The 25858-nt window shown below is 53.6% G+C and overlaps 2 protein-coding genes across 2 annotated transcripts in view; one reads left to right on the top strand and one right to left on the bottom strand.

Moving 5' to 3' along the window:
• Positions 1-7206, top strand: part of CFAP61 (cilia and flagella associated protein 61) — a 91010-nt gene extending 83804 nt beyond the window's left edge. Inside the window, exons 28-34 of the mRNA XM_088160849.1 lie at positions 1391-4150; positions 4503-4620; positions 4999-5137; positions 5215-5394; positions 5845-6001; positions 6198-6310; positions 6638-7206. Of these exons, the coding sequence (XP_088016975.1) occupies positions 1391-1470 (80 nt within the window). The 3' untranslated portion in view covers positions 1471-4150; positions 4503-4620; positions 4999-5137; ... (2 more) ...; positions 6198-6310; positions 6638-7206. The remainder of the gene's footprint in view (positions 1-1390; positions 4151-4502; positions 4621-4998; positions 5138-5214; positions 5395-5844; positions 6002-6197; positions 6311-6637) is intronic.
• The window catches only part of RALGAPA2 (Ral GTPase activating protein catalytic subunit alpha 2), a 106546-nt gene continuing 84846 nt past the window's right edge, over positions 4159-25858 (bottom strand). Inside the window, exons 39-41 of the mRNA XM_088160848.1 lie at positions 14084-14205; positions 8597-8637; positions 4159-5748 (exon numbers count right to left, since the gene is read on the bottom strand). Of these exons, the coding sequence (XP_088016974.1) occupies positions 8633-8637; positions 14084-14205 (127 nt within the window). The 3' untranslated portion in view covers positions 4159-5748; positions 8597-8632. The remainder of the gene's footprint in view (positions 5749-8596; positions 8638-14083; positions 14206-25858) is intronic.

Here is a 25858-nt window from a genome sequence, read left to right as displayed (position 1 = left end):
TGTTCACAAACATCCTGTCAAAGGGGCGTCATTTTCTTTCTTTTGGCATCCCCGGGCCGCAGCAGCCTGGGCAGAGCTGCTGTGCCTTTGTGTCTGCTGCTTTTCTCCTCCCCTGGTCTGCACTGCAGGGCCCTTGTCAGGATGAGCTCCCAACTGCCCGAGGGGTTTCTGGAGAGGTTCCTTGTGAGGGTGAGCCCCGAGTGCCCGAGGGGTTTTACAGGGAGCCATTGGCATCACCCCCGATGGTTTTCCATCTCTTTCCAGCTGGCAGTGAAGGGCATTGCACTGCCTGCCAGGTCACAGAGCCTCCCACTCACACCAGCATCCTTCGGGGACAGTATTTTGGGGATGATCAGTCCCTGTCCCTCTCCAGTCCCTGCCTGGCACCGGCTCTCTGCTCTGTGAAGTGCCCAGCCCCCGTGTGGCTCGGTGGCTGGCCCAGGAGAGCTCCCATGGCAGCCCCTGGGAATGCAGGTGTTGCCTGGTGGGTGCCACGTCCTGGCAGCACGGGCGGCCAGCGCTGTGCAAACAAAGCCTCCTGCTGTCAGCTAACAAAGCCCCTGCTGCTGGCTCCCGGTGCATGCAGCACCAACAGCTTGGGGCACCACGGAGGGCTCGGATCCTGCCCCAGACGTGACGCGGTGCAGGCAGCTGGCACAGAGGCTGCTCACGCCCTGTGCCTTCGGGCACAGGGGTTTGCTGTGCCGGAGCCTTCCTCCTCCCTGAGCACACCGAGAGCAAATGTGCGCTCTGGGAACGGAGCTGGGAGAGATAGAGGAAAGATAGAGGAACCTGCAGGGTCCTGAGAACTGCAGCAGGGACACCATCCCTGCCCCGTGGGCTCAGAGCTGGGCCAAGCTGCTCTGGAGGCTGCTTGTCGCTAGGGAAGGTTTTTGCAAGGTTTGGTACCAACACAAGCCTGTTTAAAAAGAGGCGTTGCTGTTGATGAGCTGGGAAATGGCTCATGGAGTCACAGGTATTTCTGTGGGGCCTGCAGAGTGCCAGCACACCTCCAGCCCCATTGCTCCCGGGTCAGGAGTGCTGGCTTGTGGTGAGTGTTTTGGGCTGGGAGGAACAGCAGTTCCCTGGAGCACCCAGGCAGCTCCCCTTGGTGAAGGATCCGGGTGTGCAGGTGCATCCTGCACGTGGCGTTAAACACCTCAGACCCTTCCATTTACGGTCCACGTTACAAAGGCCCGTCTGTGGCAACGTTTGATGCATGAATCGCTGAGCTGAGACCTGCCAGGCGTGGGCTGTCCTGCGGTACCGGCTCCACAGCCAGGCTGGCTTCTCTCCTGTGCCGATGTCTCCAGGTTCTGGGCTGCTCTGACCGTGCTGGGCTGCTCTGACCGTGCTGGGCTGCTCTGACCGTGCTGTTCTCTCCCCGCAGGCAGCCAGGGAGAGGCGCTGGGCAGAGCCGGGCACGGTGGAGGCAGGAGGAGCCCCAGCCCGGCACAGGGACCCTCCTAGGAGCACATCCTCCCATCCGGGAACGGGGACAGCACCGCAGCAGGCAGGTGCACTCAAACCTCCCCTTCCATCCCCCTGAGAAGAGACCCCCTCTCTGTAAGCTCCAATAAAGCCCCCTCGCAGCTCTGACAGCCCAGTCCTTTCCCAGCTCTGGTGCTCTGCTGAGGCTTCTCAGCCTTCCTTGGGGAGTGGGGAGGGTTTCAGCAGAGCAAAGGCTCTGCGTGGGCACAGCAGCATGGCTCAGCTGCAGCTTAAAACACGGCCTGCTTTCTCAGGGTATGGGACCACGGGGTTTTTATTGGCTCATTTTACAGTTTTTTAGAGGGAAATTGCCTGTAGTGCAACACCGGTTCAATGAGTAATTTGAGGAAAATGATGTTACAGTTGGGGGTGTCTGAGGTAGGAGGTTTTGGTTTAGTCACACACAGCAGAAAATCAGAATTTTTTACATCCAGCAAATGGTATTTTGTATTTGCTCCTGGATCCCTGAAGTGTCCAAGGCCAGGTTGGATGGGATTTGGAGCAACCTGGGATAGTGGAAGGTGCCCGTGCCCATGGCAGGGGGCTGGAATGAGATGAGCTTTACCCAAACTAATCTAGGATTCTGTGATAAAACAAATTTAAAAAATAGATTCCTTTCACAGCAGTATATTCTATATAGCTGATCTATATAAGTAGACTTCAGAATATGTAGGTAGTGTATAATATATTACATGTGTTATATCAAAGCATATTCTATTATAGAGTAGGTGCTAGTATATGTCTGTTATATATTACCATATATAATATATATTAAATGTATTATCTACAGTATATAATATCATCTGTGCATTATATATAATTACTGATACATGACCAATGTTGATATAATGGAACACTTGTCTGACAGCCAGGATCTGTGTGCTGTGGAGAGTGCACAGAGTGTAGGTGCTTGTGTGTGTGCACACCTGGCAATATATTATATATATATATTATATATTTAATACATTAAATATATATTAAATATATTAAATTCATATATTTATGCATTTATAAATGCACACAGGATTGCAGTTAGCAAAATAATGTTATAGTTTATGTCATGATATGTACACACAGGTAAAATATATACCAGGGATGTGTGCCTATGTAGATACACACATATAATTTAAAGGTAATATGTTGTATTCATGTAACCTACAACCAATTTTTGGGTAAAATTATTACCTGTATAGTCAATATTTGATATTCAAAACCAGGTATCAATAAGATACAACATATAGTGCATATATGATATAATACCTTGTATAGTATATAGTGCATATGACAGTATATACCTTGTTTTATACCTAGATTATAGATCACAGATTGCATATACTTTTCTTAATGTAATATATACACATTGTATTTGTGTGTATTTAATATCTATAACATATACTCTAGCTAATAGAAATATACAGACAAGCATAACATCAAATATTAGATACGTAATTTGAAATACTCTATCATATATAGAGCATAAGATGAGATCCCTAATATATTTTCTGTAGTTACAGAGAGCATATTAAGAGGTGTAGGAATAAGATCATGCTTGTAACAAATGTTTGTAAAAAATGTTAGGCATCCTTCTAAAGCTGAAGGAAGGTATCATTAGAGGGGATCTTGGGAGGAAATTCTTGGCTGTGAGGGTGGGCAGGGCTGGCACAGGGTGCCCAGAGCAGCTGTGGCTGCCCCTGGATCCCTGGCAGTGCCCAAGGCCAGGTTGGACACTGGGGCTGGAGCAGCCTGGGACAGTGGGAGGTGTCCCTGCCCTGGCAGGGGTGCAGTGAGATGAGCTTTCAGTTCCTTTCCACCACAGTCCATTCTGGGACTCCAATGTAAGTGCAAACTAGTCCATATAATATTTAATTTAGTAAATTATTTGTAATGCCATTTCTTTGCCTGCTGCCACGGGTGCAGGGCTGGGGGTGCCATGGGGCTGTGTCCCCTGGGGTGCCAGTGCCAGGCCCCCATCGGTGTGGGAGCATCGTGCCCTCTGGCCAGGGCAGTGGGACACACGGCTGGAAGGGGTGGCTGGAAGCAGGGCTGCCAGCAGCTCCTCAGTGTGTGCACTTGTGCAAAGGCACCTCTGTCTGCAGCTGCCTCGAGTCACTCTCCATGTCTGCTCAGGGCACCTGAAAGCAACTCAGGAGAGGACTTTACTGTGGCTCTTGAGCAAAGGAAAGGACATTTCCTTTGTCATTTTAGGCATCATTATTATTGTGTGCATCCCCCTGCATTTGCTGAAGGAATGTCTGCGTAGAGGAGGAAATCAGCACTAAAAACCTCTTGTTTGTGGGTGGTTGGGCCATGAGGTGTTGCAGGGAAGCAGGTTATGGACAGTGGCTTCTGGGGGCCCCAAAGCTGTGTCTCTGTGCTTGGGGCCGTGGGCAAGGCAGGGCTGGCAGGAGCTGCCACCCTTCAGGGTGAGTAATGACCCTGCTGCCACGGGGGGCCCGTGGGTGCCCCCGTGTCGGTCACAGCGTGGCGTGAGCTCCTCAAGGGCACTCCTGGGATCGCTGCTGCCTGCCCTGCACCCGCTGGCAGTTCCTGCAGAGAGGGACAGGAGCCGTGTCCAGCAGGGCTGTCCCTGTGCCCCGTGAGCCAGCCCAGCACCGCCGGCGTCACCGCAGCTGCAGCGCCAGCCACACACAGCACACAGGTACCGCCTTCTATTGCTCGGGGACAAACTTTATTGGGAGCAAAGACACTTTCATCGTGGGGGGGTAACACAGCGGCTTCGGCATCCAGCTCGGGGTGCAAAACCACAGCGGAGTTTATACAAAGTAATAGTTTTTGACATCAGGAAAACACGCCTTTCACTGATGTCTTAAATCTTCCCTGAATTAGAGGTACATACATACATATTGCTCTAAGGAGAAAGTGCTCCTTACTCAGAAGGATGCCTTTGAAATTGTTTCAGACCAGCTATTGGATAACTACTAAGTGCCAGACAGCCTTGCCTGTCCAGCCCTGAATGCAAAATAAATTAAAATACATGTCTCATTTTCTAGGTTCCTTCACAGACAGAAGATCAATAGAAAGCAAAACCAAAACCAAACTGTGAGGCAGAAAGTCCAACCGGTTGTCCAAGCCCCCAGTGACAGAGGCTCCTTCCTCCAGCTGCACCAGGTGAGTTCCTGTTGGGCACTGGGGCTGAGCTGCTGCCCCTTGGGCACAGAGAGCACAGCAGAGCCCAAGGGCCACCTCGGGATCACTGGCCATAGCTGGAATGTGCCCCACAGGCACAGGGTGGCCCCTGGCCAGGTGCTGTCAGATGGACAGATGGCCATAACACCAAGTGTAAGTGCAAAAACAAATGGGGGCCCAACGGGGCATTTCCCAAAAACCACAATCCCTTTGCTTAAAGCAGCTCCCATTCTGTTGGGAGGTGTGTGTGCCCAGGAGCAGCCAAGCTGCAGCAGGACACGGCTCTGTGGCTGCTGGATCTCAGATTTCTGTTACTTTAAAATACCAGGGTTTTAACTATAAAAATTTTCACCCCATCAGCTTAAGACATCTGTACCAAGACACAGCAGCTAGTGCCAACACGAGCTCTGCTCACTGCAGCAGGTGCCAGGAGGACCCTCCGAAGCCTTCAGCTGTGCTGTCCTCTGGCCAGAGACAGGTCACAGCCTGCTGGGATGAGGTGAGGGGGTTACTCAGTTCTTCACACTGTGCTGGCAAGGGGTCATGGCAGGAGTGTGGCTTTTGCTCTTCTCAAAGGGATTTGCTAATTTTTGTTTCTCTAGGGAGCAGGTCCAGTGCACAGCCATCTCACACAGCACAGAAAGGTGACAGCACCGACTGGAGAGCTCCTCCCTCGTCCACCTGTGCTCCAGCAGGCGACACTGGCTACCTAGTCACAGGAAAACCCCTCTTGAGAAGGAATTCCCTAATGCACAGGTAAGTGCTGCTTGGAATGACTGAAGTGATGCTCTCAGGGTACATTAAATAACTGCTTTCTGTGCTGGTTCACAGCCTCTGGCTGCGGCACCTGTGCCCAGTGCGGCGTGATGGTGACACAGGTGACAGCCACGTGTGTGCAGACTGGGCCAAGGCCATTTCAGAGAGGGAAGCCCTCTCCTGGCCCCTTCACCCAGAGGTGCCTGTCGTGACGTGTGCTGCAGGGCCGCCGGTGGGTGCCGTGCCCAGGGGACACGTGGCAGGGCCCCTGCTCCTGGGGACACGTGGCAGCGAGGGTGGCTCCAGCAGCTCCACAGCAGGGCTGGCAGTCAGGGCACTGCTTGGTGAGGCAGCCTGCAAAACAGAGAGGGCAGGGAAAGCCAGGTCAGGACAAAAGAGCCTGTCCCCCCCCAGAATAACCACTCAGCCCCTCCCCTCGCCTCCTGCCAGCCTCTCCTGCAGGGCACTCCCGTGAACTGGAGCTCCAGAGGGGGAATTTGCTCCAGGCAGCTGAAGGCACGGCGATTCCCAGAGAAATCAGCGATTTCTCTTTGGCAGCTCGCGGAAGTGAGGAGCAGCGAGGCTGTGAGGGGATGTCAGTGTCCAGGTGAGTACTGAGCCCCCAGCATCACCCCCTTTGGATCTGCACAGCCCCCCATGGTTCTCAGGGCGCCAAGAGCCCCCTAAGGAGGGAGGCACGAAGCTCCCATCCTGCCAACAAAAAAATAGTTCTGTGTGGGTGACAGAAAACTGGTTTTTGCTGCGTGTCATTAAACTGCTCTTCTTTATTTGGCCTGTTACAGAGAGCTGGAAACAAGCACTCCCAGCACGAGGGCTGGCACAGAACTCTGCCTGGAAAGTGCCTTAACCTCTGGAAAAATCCTAAAGAATCAGGATTTCGTCTACTACATAACAGGTACCCTTGTTACTAATGGCTTACGGTCACCACTGGGGAAAGGTCTGTGGGTATGGGGGTTATGCTTTGTTGTTGAGTGGAGTCATTTGTTGGTTGTTCCCCAGAGGCTGGCTGAGGGGGAACAGGTGAGCACATGGTCATTAAGTGAGATGCTAATGACCAAAAGCAGGTGCAGCTGCTGTGAGGGAGACGCCCTGCCCTGCTCCTGAGGGCTGGACCTGGCATTTCCCCGGGGGAACAGTGTTTCATCAGCTCCCTCAGGAAACAGTATTTTTAAACCATGTTGCAATTCTCTTCCGACGTGTAAACACAAGTATTTTATTACAGGTAGGAGGGAGGAACAGCCCCACAGCCGGGCAAGGAGAGCACAGGGACATCTCGGGCACAGGTGAGCAGGGCACTGTCGTTGCAGGACAGGTGGGGACACGGCCACGCCTTCGCTGCTGTCTGAGGACAAAGACTCACCCTGGCTGCACGTCCAAGGTGAGGTGTGAGCTGAGCATCTGCCCGAGCAGCTCTGGGAGTTTGAGTGAGTGAAGAAAGCAGCAGTGAAGAGCAGCAGCACAGCCCCAAGTGTGAACCCCTCCGCCTGCCTTCGGCGCTGCGTTTGCATCTCAAAGACAGCCCCGACTGACCAGATTGGTGCTTTGAGAAAACTGGCTGAGGGGAAATAGCACATTTAAAAAAGGTGGAAAGTGTGACTTAGCCTGTAAAGGCATTTTCTGTGAAAAATGCAGAGCTGTCAATTTTGGATTAAAACAAAACCTGTGGTGCTATTGGCTGGGGAGGAAAGTATGGAGGAGGGAAGGGCTGCGAGGGAGGTGTTGTGCTTGACATTCCTGCAGTGAGGCAGGATGGCAGATGGTCAAAATAATAAAGTTCTCTCAAAATGCAAAGGCTGAAGCAGCTCAGAAGTTTTAAAAAAAAAAAAAAAAAAAAAAATTACCAGGTGTCTATCGCGGGAAGCTACAACCGCGTACGGGAAGGATTACCGCGTACGGATGGCGGGAAACGAAACACATCCGCGTACGGATGGCGGGAATGCAAAACATTACATGACTCAAAAAAAAAAAAAAAAACCAAAAAAACAACAAAACCCAACACAACAACATATGGATTGTGGGACTCCAAAACATTGTATGACTTTAAAAAAAAAAACAAAACAAAAAAAACCCCGCGTACGGGAATCATTGAGCGTACGCGGGAAGAGGCCGCCATGAGCGTACGCGGGAAGAGGCGGCCATGAGTGTACGCGGAAAGAGGCCGCCATGAGCGTACACGGAAGAAGGACGCCATGAGCGTACACGGAAGAAGGCGGCCATGAGCGTACGCGGAAAGAGGCCGCCATGAGCGTACACGGAAGAAGGACGCCATGAGCGTATGAGCGTACGCGGGAAGAGCCTGCCATGAGCGTATGACCGTACGCGGGAGGAGGCGGCCATGAGCGTACACGGGAGAAGGACGCCATGAGCGTACGCGGGAAGAGGCCGCCATGAGCGTACGCGGAAAGAGGCCGCCATGACCGTACACGGACGAAGGACGCCATGAGCGTATGAGCGTACGCGGGAAGAGCCCGCCATGAGCGTATGAGCGTACGCGGAAGAAGGCGGCCATGAGCGTACGCGGGAAGAGGCCGCCATGACCGTACGCGGGAAGAGGCCGCCATGAGCGTACGCGGATGGGAATACGCTGTGTGATCGCGGTAATCTGCATTATGGATTTTTTTCCCTCTTCTTCACCAGCAGTACCGTACGCGGATGGCGGGAATGCGTTACCGCACGCGGGTGGCGGGAATGCGTTACCGCACGCGGATGGCGGGAATGCGTTATCGCACGCAGGCGCCATTACCGCGTACGGGAGGTTGTTACCGCACGCGGATGTTGGCGGGAGCGTCGCGCATTATTTCCGGCATCTTTATTGTGAGTGGGATCTGTATTGGCTGGTGGGAGTGATTAACCGTGTATGGGACGTTTTTTACCACCCGCGGGTGTTGGCTGTGCTGGCACGCATTTATTTCGGGCATCTTTATCATGTACGGGGTTTATTACTGGCCAGTGCTTGTGGGGCTTGGTATCACACACACGCAGCAGTATCGGGGCCAGCCGGCATTGATTGCTGGGTTGTGTGCAGGGGGCATGCACAGAGCACAGAGGCAGAGCAGAGCAGGCTTGAGGCCAACATGGAGCACTGGGGTAGAGCTGACCATGGAGCAGAGGAGGGGAAGGAGAGCTGTTAGTGATGAAGAGCAGCAGGAGCAGAGGGGCCTGTGGGAAGTGTCACTCTTACCTGAGGCCGTTACCGTGTACCGAGAGCATACACACTCTAATCTGAAGGAGAAAACAAAACCATGTCAGTGCAGGACCAAAGCTGGGGGGAACAAACCTGTGCAGTGCAGGACCAGCACCCTGTGACTCACACCAACCCGACCCAGCACACCCCACTAAAGGTGGAAGGGGGAGCTCCCCTCAGGGACCTGCAGAAACGTGGGCCCATGTGACTCCTCCTGGGCTCTGAGCACTGAAACGAACAATGCTGGAAAAAATTGGAAAGAATATTCATTGCCCTTCATCTTCTGCCAAACCTGCTGCTGTGGGATGGGCAGCTGCTGCACGTCTCAGCTCCACATCCAGCACTGCTGCTGTCACACCATCTCAACGTGGCTAAAAAATTCAAGGCTTCACGGAGACCTGAACGTCTGTGACACCATAGCCAGGTTAAAGCTCCAGGAAGCGAGCAGCAAAGTGATCCTGGTGCCACACAGATTTCCCAGAGGAGGAAGTCCTTGAGTGCACAAAAGCTGTCCATGAGCAGTCACACACCTGCACTCAGACAAGACACCCACCACACATGAGGGCCTCTCACAGGTGAGGCTGCTTAGAGAGCATTAAGCTTTTAAAACACATTTCTTGCAGGAAGAATTAAAAACCATTGAAAATATAGATGAAAGCACTTCAAATGCAGTGTTACCTTGCAGGATGCCAGACAGAGGTGGTGTGGTGTACAGCATCTTAAATCCAGTCCACAAACGAACAAACCTGTATTTTTCCCCAGGGCATGTGCCCTAGGAATGGCCAGCTCAACAGCCCTGAAAGCAAGGGTGGCTAAGACCATGACCTGTAAGGATCCTGAAGATTGGTACTTAGGAAGAACCATCAAGTTTTCACATGGGCTGTGACCTGTTCCAGCCCCCGTTAACCTTGCAGCCAGGACAGGTGTGTAGAAATCTTTTTGTTTTCCTTCCTAGTAAATGCAAAAGTAATAAAATTCCAGACAGAACCATTGCAGTAAATCTGCACAGCATTCCTGCTTCCGACTCCCACAGACAGGCTCCATGTGCACTGTAAGCAGCATCCTGATCCTGGATCATATCCTGGAAGAACCCAGGGATAACGAGCTGGGCATGTGAGGGCGTAGGAAACAAGCCTGAAATGTGCACGTTGAAGTTTAATTACTCACAAGCTGGAGCAGCTGCTGATCAGTTCTGCAAGGCTCAGCCCCCAAGTGCTGGGGCTCATGGGGTGTCACAGGTAGGGCAGCCCGAGCCCGGGTATCACCTCAGTGCAGAGGGAACATGCAAAGGGGCCACAATGCCTGGAGCCTCCTCGGAGCTCGAGCAGCTGGAGCTGTCCCCGGCACAAGGGACGGCTCAGTGTCCCATTGTCACCCATGCTGGGACCAGCCCTCCCTCCCTCACCACCTCCTCTCCTGCAGAGTGCAGCACTGCCAGGCGAGAGCACACGGGCAAGGAGCAGCTCCCACATCCAGCCGTGCCACGGCAGGGGCTCCCCCGGGTCCGTGCCAGCAACTGCTGCCTGTCTCACTGGTCACCAGGACAGTCGGCAATTCCCTGCATCCCATCCCTTAGAAACAAACAGTTCCACTTCAGGCAACACTGACACGGCTCAAACCAAACTCTTGGCACACACGCTGCATGTGCTCCCTTACCGTGGCACAGCTACTCACTTTCAGATGTGTACGTTTCCAATATTCCCAGCAAAACAGGCAAAAATACTCTATATATATATATATATCTATATATACACACACAGAACCCCGAGACAGAGCTGCCAGAACACCCTACAGAGCTTCAAGGAAAAAGACAAAAGGACAAAAACACCAGAGTAGTATAAAAACCCCAGAAAAAAACTAAACCGAAGCAAAAGGAATCCTTGGCTTAATAACCGCTACAAAAAGCATCAGTCCTGTTTAAAACAAGAAGCGCTCTGGGCTTGGTTTTGTTTCTGTCAGAAATATACTTGAAATCTGCACGTCCAATTTAAATAACCCTTTCGGTTTAAAGTGGGAAAGATAAAGCTCAGCATTGAACCAAAAGTGGTTTAAAATAAACCACATCTTGTTCGCTGTACATTTCAAATATTTTCTGCAAGAACTCTGAGCGTGTAAAAGTCCAGAGACAAAAGAAAAGCGTGTGTTACCTTTGCAACAAAAAGGCTGCAAAATCTCGGTTTTATGTAAATCAGCAGGCACGGCTCCCTAGGCTTTAAAACCAGGGAATGCTGAAAACCTCAATAGTTCCTCGACTCAAGTGTTGCTCCTGGGCAATGCCATAATATTCATTAAAGAATCCATTTATCAACAGATACCACATGTCCAAGTTTTCCAGCACAGTTTTTTTTCTGATGCTCCACTGAAAAGGATGCTTTAAAAACATCGAGCCAGAACCCGAGATGCTTTCTCTGCCCATTCCACACTAGCCATTAGCAACTAAAAAAGCCAAGATTTACACTATATCCTCCCTGATAACGCTCAGCATTGTGCTTTATTTTCCAAGTCATTAGCATGCACAAGAATGACCTCATGGTGAACAGATGCACTTGGATATGGCAGTGATTAGATCAGTCCTCTCAGCAGTCAAGTGTGCCCGTTCCCATTAACCCCTGAGGTGCCGGCGGCAGCGCCGGCCCGGGGGCTTCCCTGCAAGGCTGGAACCTGCCGTGGCCACCACAAACCCCTCGGCCACGCTCCTGGTGCCGCGACAGCTACGCCTGGGGGGCTCTCCGGGAACATCCAGCGGCCCCTTCCTCTCCCCGAGGTCAACACCCGTGATTCTGCCTGCTGACCCTACACGAAACCAGCCCAGAGCCCCACGGAACCGCCAGGAGCCACGGAGGCAGCTGAAGTCGAGGCGCTGCTCTGCCCACTCCAGCCTCACCCGTGTTTTTAAAGAACACGCGAGGATTTGGTTGAATAACTTATTTCTGGTTGTGGCCGAGGGAGCAAGAGCAGCAGCTTAAAGCCCGTCCACTAAAAGGAGAGAAATCTACAGAGGGAAAGAATGAGGATAATTCAATAGTGTTGGATTATGGAGGATTTCCTGGGCTGCCTCTCAAACCCTGCCTAATTAGAATACAGCATGTAATGCACCAGTTTAACAACAAAGGGCCGTATTCCCAGCTTTTGTTCCTAATCTGCACATCCCCTAAATGAGTTTGGGGATGGCCATTCTGCCTGCAGGGCTGCGCTTCCAGCGCTGAAGGTACCGGGGCTCTCTATGAGCCATACAGGGAGTCCGGGGCTGTGTTTCTCAGAACACCAAAGGAGATCAACTGGACAATTGGAAAAACTGGACAATTTTCCTGCAGGAAATGCAGCACCTGCAAGACTGGAAGAGATCAACAAGTCCGGTGGCCAACCCAGCACCAGCACCATCCTCACCACGAAATCACATCCTGACCCCTCCTGAACGCTTCCAGATAAAGGGAACCCAGTGCCTGACCACTCCTTCAGAGAAAAGTGCTTCCGAAAAAGTGCTCCCTGACTCCTCTTTTCTGTTTCAGAATGGAAAAACGTCCCCTAAGTGACAGACAGGTGATTCGTGCAGGTGCAGGACAGGCTGGGGAACAGCAGAGCTGAGCTGCCAGGGCTGCGTGCAGCCTCCCTGCTGACTGCTGAGGGGCATCTGATGGAAAACACATCCCCGTGGCCACGGCTGACACGGCCCCTGCTCATCACTCACTAAATATGCAGGAGAGTCAGCGGGCAATGCAGGAGGCTCCCTGAGGCAGAGATTCTGCCACCGCGAGTCACGGCCAGCCTCCAGCTCATGAGCGGGAAATTAATTCTGAGGCTCGGAAGTCTGAAAATCGGGACCTGACTGGGGGAGGCTTTGCACCGAAAAGCGATTAAAAACAACGAAATCGTAGCCGGCTACTCCCGATTCGACTGTTCTGAAACCCTCAGCTACCGGGAAACGCATTTCAAGTGCCGGGCAGGGGGCTGCCCTGCCAAACCACATGTGGCACGACACCCTGCGCTAGGAACGACCCGAGCAGCTCTGCTCGGAGCCACACGCCTGGCAGGGCTCGCTGCAGCGACGTTTCCATTCGCTGATTGCCCACAGAGAAAGGATTCAAGCGCTAACCACCAGCCCTGGGCACGCGCCGCGCTCCCATTGAAACCGGCCACGGTTTTTTGTCCCAGACTTTTGGCAGAGTGTATAAAAGAATTTAATGCACAGCTGTTCTACTTTTTAATGTAGGAAACATTAATCAAAGCTTTAAGTTATAAGCTTTCCGAGCGTTGTTTAGTATTCCAGTTCAGCAGAGATCAATAGAGCCATCCCGTGTTCCCCGACGCCTCTCCAGGACGCGGAGGCGCGATTATGTAAATGGCCCCGGCTTCCTCCCCCCCTCCTGCCAGCGCTTATCTCCAAAGCCTTCTGCCTGCTGCTCCTGGCCACCACTGCCCGGCCAGCACACGCCTCTTATCTCCTCACAAAGCTCCGAGCACGCCAGGACCGGAGCCAGCTACGCCAGACAATGCTGCACGGCTGGTTTTATTCCTAAGTGATTTATGCGAGCAAATTTAATTTCTTCCTCCAGTGTTTCAGTTTAGATGGAAGATAGCTGCTAACAAGTCGGGCTAAAGAGAAATAGAGCAGATGTCCTGCAACGTTTATACGGGTTGGAAATAATCTATTCAGCAATCCAAAAGAGAAGCGGGGAATGATTAGAAAGTGCCAGTGTCACCCCTAGGAGTGTCAACGATGGATTAAGGAATCTTTGTCAGACAGTCCAGCACACGGTGACCAGATACTTTCCGGATGCTGGGAGAAACCCACATTTTGAAGGCGCTAGAAAATGTGCATTTCAGAGCCAAACCGCCTTTCAGGAGAGGTTCCCTTAAACTCAACCGAACCAGCCGGGCAGCGATCGTGACTGCACACTGACCCCCTAACCCTCCATGAGGAATAAATTCCCGGAGTCGGGCACGCTGCTGTCCCCTCTCCGCGGGCCCCCTGAGCCCCGGTGAGCGCACACACAGCCCCGCACAGCCCCGCACGGGCCCTGCAGATTCCCCCAAAGCACCCCGTTCCTGCGCCCCCTCCGCATTAATCCCCGACCCCGCTAGCTCAGCACAATAATCCCCATTTAGCATTAGCAGCAGCTTCCCCTGCGAGGAACTATTCCTGATAAGTGAGCCCCGATTCAGGCCTCGCTTTTGAACAGCGTATTCCCGGCTCAGCAAGAACCCCGAGTCCTGAATGAGCCCCGGCCCCATCGCTGCGAGAAAGTTCATTAACCTCGCCCGAGTTGGGGGTTAACAGGATAGCTGAAGAAAGGAGCAGTGTGAATAGCCCTGATGCAAAACAAATTAAAATGAATGTCATCGTTCCTTTTGATATTCATTAGTCGATTCAGGGGAAGAATAGTCTTCTTAAATTTGCAAGCATTTATCTACAAAAAACAGGTGTACATCTGCTGCTCAAGTGCTTCTTGGGGCTACCGAGAAGAATAACGTGCAGACACTCACCAGTTCCACCGAGGGAGTAGCTGGGAGAGGGAGAGAAGACCTGAGCAGCAAAATCCTCGAACGTCATCACTTCTTTGTGGTTCTGGATGATGGCCTCGAGGTACAGAGCTCTCTCCTCGTAGCTGCGGTGCCCCGTTAAGGAAAGGTGTGTGCCCGACTCAAGGCTGTGCCTCCCCGAGCCCCACGTCCACGCTGGAACGGGCAGGGAACCGGAGCAAACCGCCCGGCTGTCCTGAACGGGAACAAGGAGGGGGACACAGTCAGGGCTGGACATTCAGGGTGACACCTTTGGAGCTTCCTGACTCGGGAGCTGTGGCCTGGGAGCTGCCAGAGCCCCAGATCAAAACCCACCGTGCCACTATGGGAAGCTCCTGGCACACGATATTCCTGTTCCAATGACCAGAAAAGTAATTAGGTTGGAGGAAAAAAAAAATGCTACAGGACAGAGGGGTACAACACCCTCCCTTCTGCCCACCCCACCCCACCCAGCTCCATTTGATCACTGGACTTCTTAGGAGAAATTAAACACAATAAACCAATTCCCAAAGCGTGACCGTTATTTTTAGGGCAGGTGCTAGAAGGTGCGACCTTTATGTATCCCAAATAAACGATGCACGGTGGACAAACCCAGCCCACGCCTCGCATGCATTATGGCCTGAATAATGCAGACAACAAAGCGAGCTAACACGGAGACTATTGCCTTTTAATTAAAACTCGGCAACCTGGAACACACAGCATTCAAATGTGTAATCAAAAACCAGTCACCAATAAAACTTACAAGCGTAACAAGCTGAAGCAACTTTCCAGCTGTCTTAATAGGACCCCTGCTTGCGGCTGCCTTTCAGAGCGGAGAAAGCAAATCTTCCCCTTTTGTGTGCAGCTTCTGTCTGCTCAGAAGGTGAATCATACACTTCCAATAACAGGATAACGCCTGGGACAAACCTACAATGGGCTGGAGAGCCTCACGTATGACTTTGTGAATTAGGGCTCGCAGGAGCCAGGATGACATCTCATTCTCCGTTTCCTCGGCGAAAACAAAAGTTTTCAGCGCCTCATTGTGCTCCTGTTATGGGGAAATGCACTCGAGCTCCGCGAGGCTGTTGGGTGGGAGCAAAGGCCAAGCTGAATTTAGAAATTAGGAGCAGGAGAATAACACCAGTGACAACAGAATGCAGGTGAGGGTATTTAGAATTGAAAAGCATTACTAATTAATATTGAAGTGCCATTTGTGACTTGCAGTACATTAACAAAACCACTCTGAAACACTATTTAAAAAAAAAAAAATCAGAGAAAAGCAGTGCTTAAAGCCAGGAGACGATGGTCTAGCGTGGACCTCGAAGGGAATAAGCGAGGCACATCTTCGAGTTCCTGCAGGCGTGGTGGCAACAAAGGGGACAGAAAGAAAGGAAGAATTTTGCGGTTAACGCTCGCGGGGGACGATTGGTACGTGATAAATCTTCTTACAAACTTCCCGTGGAAGCCTGAAGAAAGAAAACCAACGGGCAGCACTGCAGCGTTTGCACCTGCTGACAGCGTTATTTGCTCGCTTTTCCTGCCCTGCCGGCAGGACGCATTCCTGGCCCCGCCCGGCCCCAACTCCTGGCGACTCTGGCTGATGACCAGGCTGCCAAAGTTGCGCGCAGGGCAGGGCCCAGCTCTGCAGGGACGGGGGGCGGGGATGCCACGCACTGCTCATTACCGAGATGCCGATTGCCGGGAGCTCGGCTGTTGCCAGGGCGGTGCGGGAGGAGCGCAGGGAGCGCAGAGCGGGGAGCGGAGAGAGGGGAGAGGAGAACGGGGAGAGGAGAGCGGGGAGAGGAGCAGAGGGAGAGGAGAGAAAAGCTGGGAGAGGAGCAGAGGGAGCGGAGCGCAGGGAGCGAAGCAGAGGGAGAGGAGCGCAGGAAGCGCAGGGAGCAGAGCAGAGGGAGAGGAGCGCAGGGAGAGCAGGGAGAGGAGAGCAGGAAGCGCAGGGAGAGGAGCGCAGCGCAGGAAGCGCAGGGAGCGCAGCGCAGGGAGCGCAAGGAGCGCAGGAAGCGCAGCGCAGGGAGCGCAGCGCAGGGAGCGCAGGAAGCGCAGCGCAGGGAGCGCAAGAAGCGCAGGGAGCGCAAGAAGCGCAGGGAGCGCAGGAAGCGCAGGGAGCGCAGCGCAGGGAGCGCAGGGAGCGCAGGGAGCGCAGGGAGCGGGGCTCGCTGGCGGCCGGGGGCTGCGGGGGCTGAGCCCGTCTGGCAGCGGCCCCTGGAACACGGAGCTGGCACGTGCTGCCGCAGCGGGAGCGGGCCCGGCCGTGACAAATCGCTGAAAGGGCTCCGTGACACCGCGGGATGGCGACCACCTGAGCCTGCGAGCCGGCCGGCCGGCAGCGCTCGATTCACCGGCCGGGGCTGCTCGTGGTGCTTCCAGCCAGGCCGGGGGACGAGCAAAGGCTTCCCGTGCTCTCACACACCGCTCGGGATAAACGCTGCGCGCCAAGGCTGCCCAGCTCTGCTCTGCACCCGGTAAAACCCTACTGCCAGCTGGAGGATGCTGCCCACCATCCAAAAAAAAAACCCGGGAAAAACCGCCCGGACAGGACAAGGAGCTGAGCAAGAACACCCCAAGATCGGGAGAGCCCTGCAGATCCGCTGGCACTCTGGGGCACGCAAGGAAGATCCCAGCTCGGCAGGTCCCCTGCACGCTGAGAAGCCAAAAGCAGGGGGTGCAGGTGCCCCCAGCACACCCTCACCAGCTCCACCCACCAGGCACCCTGCCTTGGCACTCCCTGTGCCCTCCTGGGCTCCCCAGACGGGCAGCGAGAGGGATGCCCGTGCCCACAGCTTCATCAAATGACTGCAGAGAAAGTCAAGTTGAATTAAGTGAAAAATCAGTGAAAAGTGAAATTAAACTCCCTGCTATCTCTCAGTACGCACGCGCATTTGGGAGAACAGTTGGGATTTGTTAAAAAAAAAGAAAAAGCCAACTAAAATTTTACTGCTGTTTAGGAATCTGAATGTGGAGACATGGTGAACAAGCTGTAAAAAAGCCCTCCTCAAAACACAAGCAGCACGAGGTTCGCTATTTATCGCCCTGTAAGAACACGTCTGTCCCAAAAATCCCTGGAGCAATAATTCTGCCAGAGCCGCCCCACAGAGACGAGCTGTGCCTTCAGCCTAAGAGCCAACCACGAAATATCACTGAGTCACAAACATCCGACCCTCACACTGCACCTCTTTACCCCGACCTCGGTGTCACAGCTCTCCTGCACGCCTTGGGCAGAGCCCACCCGACACCAAGGTGTCCCCAGCACCATTGCGACCACATCGGGCGCTGATTTAAAAACGCAAAGCGTGGATGGGTCAGCAGCCCCGCAGCTGCGAGCAGGGCTGGGAGGGAGCCCCGAGTGCCTGGCTGGCGTTCCTGGAGCAGCCTGAGGGCTGAAGCGCTGCAGGGAGCACAGATCCACTGCTGTGGCAGCCTGGCTGCAGAGGATGGGCTGGGAGCTTGAACCCTACCCCATGGAAAGCTGGACAGCTGGCTGCCCTGATTAACTAACTTGGGGCATCCCCTGAGATCTGCAGATAAATGGAGTCACACCAGAGGCTGGAAGGAGCTGATCAAAAGCTCCTCTTTTAATATGTACGGCAATTTGACCCGCCCCTCCACGGCTGCATTATCTTACATTTTGCTTCTGCCCAGGCGAAACTCCAGAGCAAAATGCTTTACACGGACACAAACAGGTTTGGGGGTTTTTTTTCATTTCAAATGAAATAATGACATGACCAGGTGTGAATTATTGATCCATGAATATATATATATATAGAACTGTGGGAGAGCAGGAATTTTGGTCCTACTTGAATACAGCCATCAAATCTCAATATTTTAACATTATGAGCTTCTAGTAGTGTTTTATCAGCACACCAATTATTTTACCATTGCAACCACACAATGAAGGCTGTTTGAAAAAAAAAAAACCCGACACATTAAATGTTAACATCATCTATTTGTGATAAACCACAGCATCTTACTGAGCAGCAGGACGCCCTGCAAAGTGAAACACACAGGACATCCTACCAGATGCACAAGAAGACAAAAGGCAGAAGCTTTTGAAAATTCATTCAGAGAGAAGGCGGGGACCAGCCAGCCCACCAGCATCACTTCTACAACACAGAGCCAGTTTCAGACACGCAGTTTAAAACACAATGACCTTGACAACCCTTCAAAGTCCTCATCGTCTGGGCTCTGCAGGTGACCTGAGCCATCCCAGGGCCAGGGTCTGCCCACTGTGTGCCCACTGCACACACACACAGCACTGAACCATGCCCAACTGCCCTGGTGAGAAACAAGAGACACACGGTCATGACTCCAGCAGATCCTGAAAACCCAGAACTTCTGCTTATTCACCTTAACTCCACGCTGACCTCAAGCAAAACTCCCAGGGCCCCACTCCTGCTGATGGCAGTGGCCAGGCCATCCTGCCCCATGCTGCTGTTTGAAAATAAAATCATTTTGGCAGCATTTCTGCACTGTCACCGACACCTGGAAAGAGCAGTGAGCTGTGCTGATGCAGAGGGCAGGTAAAAGACAGGAGTGTTTGTGGGTTTGTGGCCAGGCTGGGGAGAAGCACCTGGCTGCTCTCCATGGCCCAAGGGTGGTGCCAACACCCCAGGGCACCAGTGCCACAAGGGGCACCCAGGGCACTGCCGGGGTGCGTGGGGAGCCCTCCCTGCAGCCCTGTCCCTGCAGCTCCAGAGGGCCCCCGTGCAGCCTGCTGGCATGGACCTGCTGCAGCTCCCATCTGCGACGTGCAGCCCACCCAGAGAGGGGCTTTTGGGGCACGGGGCCAGCTCTGAGTAGAGAGGGACACAGCTCCTTCCAGCCTATGGGACATCAAAGCTGGCTGCACGCCCATGTGCCAATTCCTTCTCTACCCAGTTAGGGAGAGCTGCAGAAAACCCTTGGATTTACTGTTCAGTGCAGGGAACACCTACTTCAGTTCCCTCCTGATGGTACCAGGGGGCCCAAAGATGCCTCACGAAAAGGGTTTGCTCCTGACACTCTGACAGCAGTTTGGAAAACAAACGAGAACATAAATGTTTGGGACTTACCAAAGCAGAAAAAAGCCAGGGCCACGAAACTGAGGTTAGCAGAGATGTGTCGGCTGATGACCTTTCTGCACCTAATTGGCCTCCCCAGCTCTGCCGAGGATGGAGTTACAGTGCTTTTACCACGTGCTGTTAAGGCAGTTCTGTGTGAAACCCCATCTGCCTGATCGGGCTCCCATCCTTTACGGTCCAGCGAGCGCCAGCACCGCACGAATTTCACCGAGAACTTTTGGGGGAATTTCAGTAACACACACCCCTCACGGGACAGGTGCAACTGAGCACACTCATGTGCTTTTTATCAACCAAAGCAGCCCAGACGGAAACTTCCCAGTGGCGCCTGCCTGAGGTGGGTGCCTGCAGCACGTCAGCAGAGCCCCGTGTGACTGTCCCCATGGCCAGCCCCCAGCACGGCCATCTGTCCACGCTGCAGCCAGGGGAGCCGGGGCCAGCCCGTGCCAGGGCTGCTGTTCCTCCTCCTTATCCAAAACGGGCAGACGACCCTCTGCTGCCAAAACCAGGAGCTCTTCTCCTCGTTGTGTGCTGCTGTGCCACCAATCACACTGGCAGGCAGCCCTGAGCGCTGGGGGGAGGCTGGAGCCCCGCACTCCCCGGTGTGCAGGAGACACGGCTCTCCCCGAGCTCTGCGAAGGGATTCCTCCTGGGTGGTGCAGCGTGTGCCCAGCACAGGCAGCGTGCCGGGGGCTCTGCCACCTCACAGGACCACAGAAGAACCTGGATGCTGAGTGGCAGAGACGGGGAAGCCGCGGGTGCCCCGAGTCACCGGGCACGCTGTAATTGTAATGGTAATGGTAATTAAAGGGGAAAGTGCAGCTGAACAACACCAACACCACCGCCACGGCCTCAGAGCATCTCTGTAGAGAGGCAGCAGTGTCACAGCAAAGCCACACTGAAGGTGGCCCGAGGCTGAAGGCTCAGCTCACGCTGGCTGTGCCTGGCTCAAGGTGTGCAGGGGCACACGCCTGGCAGGAGCACTCACTCGGGGACAGCAGGAATATGTGCCACATTAGTCATGCCAAGGGCTTCGGGGGAGAATCCTGCATTTGTTACGAGTAAGGCAGGGAACAAGCTTCCATCTTCATTTGTGGGCAGGCAGGAAAGCCCTGGGAGCAGACACATGTACCACGACAGACTCTGCAGCAGGAGCGAAGGACACCGAGAATTACAGAATTAGAGAATTACAGAGCTCTGTAATTCTAGCACAGTCCCTGCAATGCTGGAAAAAAGAGCTGGGCCTGTGCCTCATCCCCCTCATTAACGTTGCTCCCATTAAGCGTGTTCCTCGTGTGCCTCAGAGGTGACAAACCCCACACAGCTGATCCTAAACCACAACACTGTTCATTCTGCGTGGTGCCAACAGCCCTCTGCCCACCCGGGTCCTGCCAGCCACTGCATCCCGTGCTCACCACGAGAATATTTCAATTCCAATGCCGACACAATGGGCTGTTAGCAGCCCTGACTGCTAACTCAGGGTGCAGAGATCTGACCAGCGAGGCACAAGGCTTTCACCAGCGTGATTCCCCCCAAATATCCTTTCTCTGGAAGCACCTGCTCAGTCCTGAGAGGTACAGGCACAGGAGCTGCCTGGATCCAGTTGAAAGCCACGTCCCCAATGCCCCAAAGCAGCGATGCTGAGCTCCTCTCTCCTGAAAGCAGGACCCCATGCTGGCACCACTCGGCCCGGATCTGCACTACCTCCACTGTGAAATTCCAGGTGGAGCTCCCAGGGAGCCGGCCCAACTCCAGCCCCCAAGGTGGTGCAGCCAGCACAGCCAGGCAAGGAGACCTCCCAGCATAAATGAAGAGGAGCTGCTGGCAGGGGGATGCTGGGCCAGCTACGCCCTCCTAGCCCGTACCCAGAGGTGTAGGAAAGGGGCAGACTCGTCCACAAGGCTTGTGGGTTTATTTCTACATCAGCTGAATGTTTTTGAGCTGGTGCTGTTATGCTTTGGTCACTGCACAGACCTGCAGTGTCTCCAGTGTAACAGCCACGTACATTCAACATTCCTGCATTCGTTGCCACTCCTCTCCCCAAAACTCAAGGATATTCCAAAGCCAGAAATGTCACCCAAAGAGTTCACACGAGATGTGCTCCACGGTGCACCTGGAGACAAGGAACAGCTCCAGCTCCACCACAGCAGTGCCCAGGTAAGGCACAGTTGGGAATCTCCTGGGATAACAGCACGCTCCAAACCATGCAGAACCTGAGGGTGCCAGCCCCTGCAATTCCCACCTTTGAACCTAAACCACCAGACACAGGGGAAGGGGAGATAATGCCAGACTCTTTTTTTTTTAACGAGAACGTGCCAAAAAATTGGTTTTGTACGGTCTAGAAAAGAATTATTTGCGCTGCTATCCGTGGGGTGCGATTCCCACCCTGAGCAACGACTGCAGGGACACGAGGGTGGCTTTGTGGGCTCAGGAGACCAGCCTCACTGAGCTGCTGCTCAGCAGCACACAGGCAGAGGGATTCCTGGAATTACATGGGATACGAGTGGATTGGTTCCTAAAGGAAGCTCGACTCATTTGGTTCTAACAGAATCACAGCCAGTGGAACGACATCTCAGACAGGGGATAAAACCAATGGACTGTCACACTCACTCATTAAGGAACAAGCCTTTTCAATTCATAAATACATTTCCTCACCTGCTAAATGTTACCAAACCCTGTCAGTCTGATAAGAGTACACTGATCTGGCAGCTACAAGCAGAACAAAATATAATTACACAAAGTAATTCTGCCCCTTCTAGTTTATTACAGATCTTTTCATTATTTCTGGGTCTCACACTAAATGGCTCCGTTTCAGGTCTATTATAGCTGGCAATTTACATTTATTACAATCGGGGGCAGGTAACTGGGGCTTATTAACACATCCATTACGAGTGACACCATTTGCAAGACGCTTAACACAGACCGGACTTGTTGCTGTGCTGAGACAGGCGGGGAAACTGCTCCACGTTCGAGGGCAGGACGGGAGAACAGGCTGGAGCAAAGCCCAGCAGGGATGTCCCAGCTGTAAATCAAAACCAGAATGAGGAGGATGGAGGTCGGAAACGCTGCCCTGACACGTCTGTGGGCATTGCAAAGCAGGGGCTGAGCGTGGGCTGTGGGTGGCACGGTGGGCACCCACTGCCAGGTGTGACCGAGCCCTGGAGGCTGCAGGGGCTCGGCAGGGGCTCCCTGTCCCTGTGTCCCTGTCCCCGTGCCCCCAGGCAGGTCCCTCTGGCCACTGTTCTCCCCTCAAAGTGACCTCCCAGTAGGGGAACTGGATCCCACTTTGCACGCTGTGATGGCTCCTCGTTTTCCCTGAGGGGTAAATTTAAATTCGGGCGCATATTTATGAAATCTGCTTTTTTAAAACTCAGGAGGTGGGATGTGTGAGTGGAGAGCGAGCAGAACTGAAAATACAAGTGGCTCCTTCACAGAAAGGCAGGTCAATGCATTGGTTTAGCTGCTGTTAGCTCCTCCTAAATGTTCTACTGCTCCTGAAAAAAATCTCCCCGTGAGTCTCAAGTAACTCAGGGTGGCCAGGAAGTCTTAATTAATTGCAGGGAAGGTTCCTGAGAGAGAGGTACAGCACACTATGAAACAACCAAGTTCTAAAGGCAAGCCCCAGAGGAATGATGGGGGAAGTGGAGAGAGCTGCCTGGCTGGGGACACACCTGAGCTGACACACCTGAGCCTGCCCCAGCACCCAGGGCTGGCCGGGTCCTGAAACCAGCCCCGAGAAGGAGCGAGAATGAGAGCAGAAAGCAGGCTGCTGTCCACAGGTACAGGGATTAACACACACACGAGTGCTGAGCCCCAGAACGGTGCAAAAACAAATGGGGGAACAAATGGGAGAGAAACAAGGAGCGCCAAAGCACGAGTGTCCCACAGAAGAGCCGGGGTGCTGCTGGAGGTGCTGCTGGGGGCACTGAGTGTGTCCAGCTTACAGAGCAGAGCAGGCTGGGGCTGCAGGGGAAGCTGCACTCAGGTGTGTGACCTGTGCCCAGCCTGGGACACCGCAGGGACACCGCAGGGACACCTCAGGGACACCGCAGGGACACCGCAGGGACACAGCAGCTCTGCTGTGCCAGCCCGGGGCTGGCCACTCCTGCCTCCCCGAGGTGTCTGGGTTATGGAGCACCCACTTGCAGCACGATGAGATTAGGGCCAGCTCGCAGAAGCGGCGGCGCTTTGTTAAAACGGACAATTAATCTGATTTCAGACGGCAAACGAGCCAGCCAGGGCTGCTGCACACACAGCTGTGCCGGGGGGGATCCTGCACGACAGCCGCGGGTCCCTGGGAGCCAGCACGGCCAGGAGAGGCGGATGGCAGCTGGTGACAAGTGAGCCGCTCTGGCTGCTTGTGCAAGGCTACCAAAAAGCCAGCAGCTCAGCCCCGTGCCCAGGGATGCTGTGCCCAGCTGGCACTGCCTCCCCACACACCCAGCCTGAGCACAAGCCCAGGAAACCTCCCCTCAAGCACCTCCCTTCCTCAGTGCTCCCACTGCTGCTTCCAGCTCAACTTCTGATGCTCCCTGACATCCCTGAGTGCTGAGCCACGCCAGGAATAAAAGGAGATCCCGAGGATCCCGAAGAGAAGGAATGGAGCACAGGGTGGATTTTTAATGAGCTCTGGCGTTGGTGGAAGGGGAGAAGGGGGAATATGCAGGGACAGTGACTCGGGGAAGAAGTGACACAGCAGGGCCACTGCGTGCTGCTGCCAGCCTTTCCTGCATCCAGGATTTATTCCAGGTTTTAGTTTACCGTCTCAGATTTCACCCAGTTCCCAAAGGAAGGCTTTTATCACTCAGTTGCCAACTCATCTGTCTGTGCAGAACACAACCAGCACTGCACCCACTCCTGCCCACTTACACATTGTCTCTCCCCAATATTCTGAGGAGCTCAGGAGAACATTCCTTCCCAGTCAAAACGGACTTTTGGGTGTCTGTCGGCACAAGAAAGGCTGTGAACAGCTGCTCATTCTCCACTCACCTTTGTCACTACGGCTGCCACCACCCACACCAGGCGAGGAGCAGCCTGCAGAATTGTGTCCACGAGCTGGAAAATGCCCACTGCAACCCAGGGCGAGCCCATCCAAATCATTTCCCCTGCCGATTCCCTTTGGAAACTCGTGACAGCCCTGCCTTGGGGTGTGATTCCAGACCCACAGCCTCCTGCACTGCCGAGCTTTGGGGTGGTTTGGACCCGCGGCGTGCAGGAGCCCTGGCACACCGCGCATGAAATATTTGGGTTTTTTTGGGGCAATGCCTCCCCTCGCTGCCCGCCCCGGTGCCGATGCGTGCGGGCACAGCTCTGTGTGACCCCCCCGGACAATGCCAGCAGTGTCCCTGCAGGTGCTGCTACCTTGCCCGAGGTTGGGATCTGCCCCTCCGGAGCAGCCACTGCTCGGCAGCCCCAAACAATGCCCAGCACTTGGCCATGAAAGGAGGGAAAGTGAGCATTAGCACATCAAAGGCCCCTCTCTGAAAGAGGAAAAATTGCACGATGCACACTTTAATCTTTCTGACAATCTATGCACGGCCTGAGCTGAATTCTGTTTTTCACACAAATGGGAATGCTCCATACAGCAACAAGGGCAGCAGAGAAACACGGGCTAGCACACACTTTGAACTTTTAAAATATGGATTAACACGCAACGATATTTAACAGCTGACGGAACAACATCCCTCTTATCTCTCTTAATAAACCCAAATAACACCCAACATTTTAACCGACAGAAAGGCTGCTAAAATATTTTAATTTACAAATAAAAGTAAGTTCGTACTAAACAGAACACAGGCAGGAATAAAATCTTAATGCAAATGCCCGTTGTGTAAAATCAGTCATACCTGGCAGAGAACAGCCTTAGGTGTAATTCCCTAAATTAACACTTCCACCGAGCTAACTAAGGGTGGACTGCCACCCCCGCCTAAGAAGATTTAAAAGGAAACATGGCCAGAATAGGTAAGCAGCCTCTAAACTCGTGCTGTGGCATCCAGGCAGAGCTCTGTGCCCGCAGGCCTCCTGACACCCCCCAGAAGCCAGCACTGGGGACATCCCTGCACAGGCACAGCAGGACCCAGCAGAGGAGCTCCCTCCTCTCCCCCCTGCACCAGGACTGCCCTGTGTGCTGCCCAGGCCTCACCACGACTGTCTGCACTGTTTTTCCATCTGAAAACGTGCTCAGCAGAGTGCAAATGTGGAGGGCAGGACAGGGGCTGCCCAGGAAGAAGAACTGCACCCCATAAAATATGATTTTTTTTTTTTTTTACACGGTGGTAAATGCGCACGCTGAATGGGTTTGTTCCCACCCCAGTCTCGGCCAGTGGAACCACATCAGCAATGGAGAAGAGGGGGCACCACGGCTGAGCCCCACACACAAACCAGCACCTTCCCAGACAAAGCACCTGCACGTCCCAAAAAGCTTGAGGGAAAAAAAAAATTAAAAAAAAAAAATAAAAAAAAAAAATCAGCTTTTCTGGCAGATCTGCCAGAAACTCCAAAGGCTCGGGTGCCAGGGGGAGCACACGTGGATTGGCCCACGGGACTGTCTGAAATGTGGGATGAGATGCCGAGCTGGCACACAGAAACACTGGAAAAGGAATTAAAAGGGGCTGCTCTGGAAATCCCTCCACAGAGGAGGCTGCCCGTGCCTCGGACACCCACCGTGCCACAGAACCGGGGGCTGCCT

The sequence above is a fragment of the Sturnus vulgaris genome, chromosome 3 (assembly GCF_052056855.1).
Source record: "Sturnus vulgaris isolate bStuVul1 chromosome 3, bStuVul1.hap1, whole genome shotgun sequence".
Taxonomy (NCBI): Eukaryota; Metazoa; Chordata; class Aves; order Passeriformes; family Sturnidae; genus Sturnus; species Sturnus vulgaris.
The sequence above is the reverse complement of the archived record's forward strand: the minus strand, read 5'-3'. Positions and strand labels throughout refer to the sequence as shown.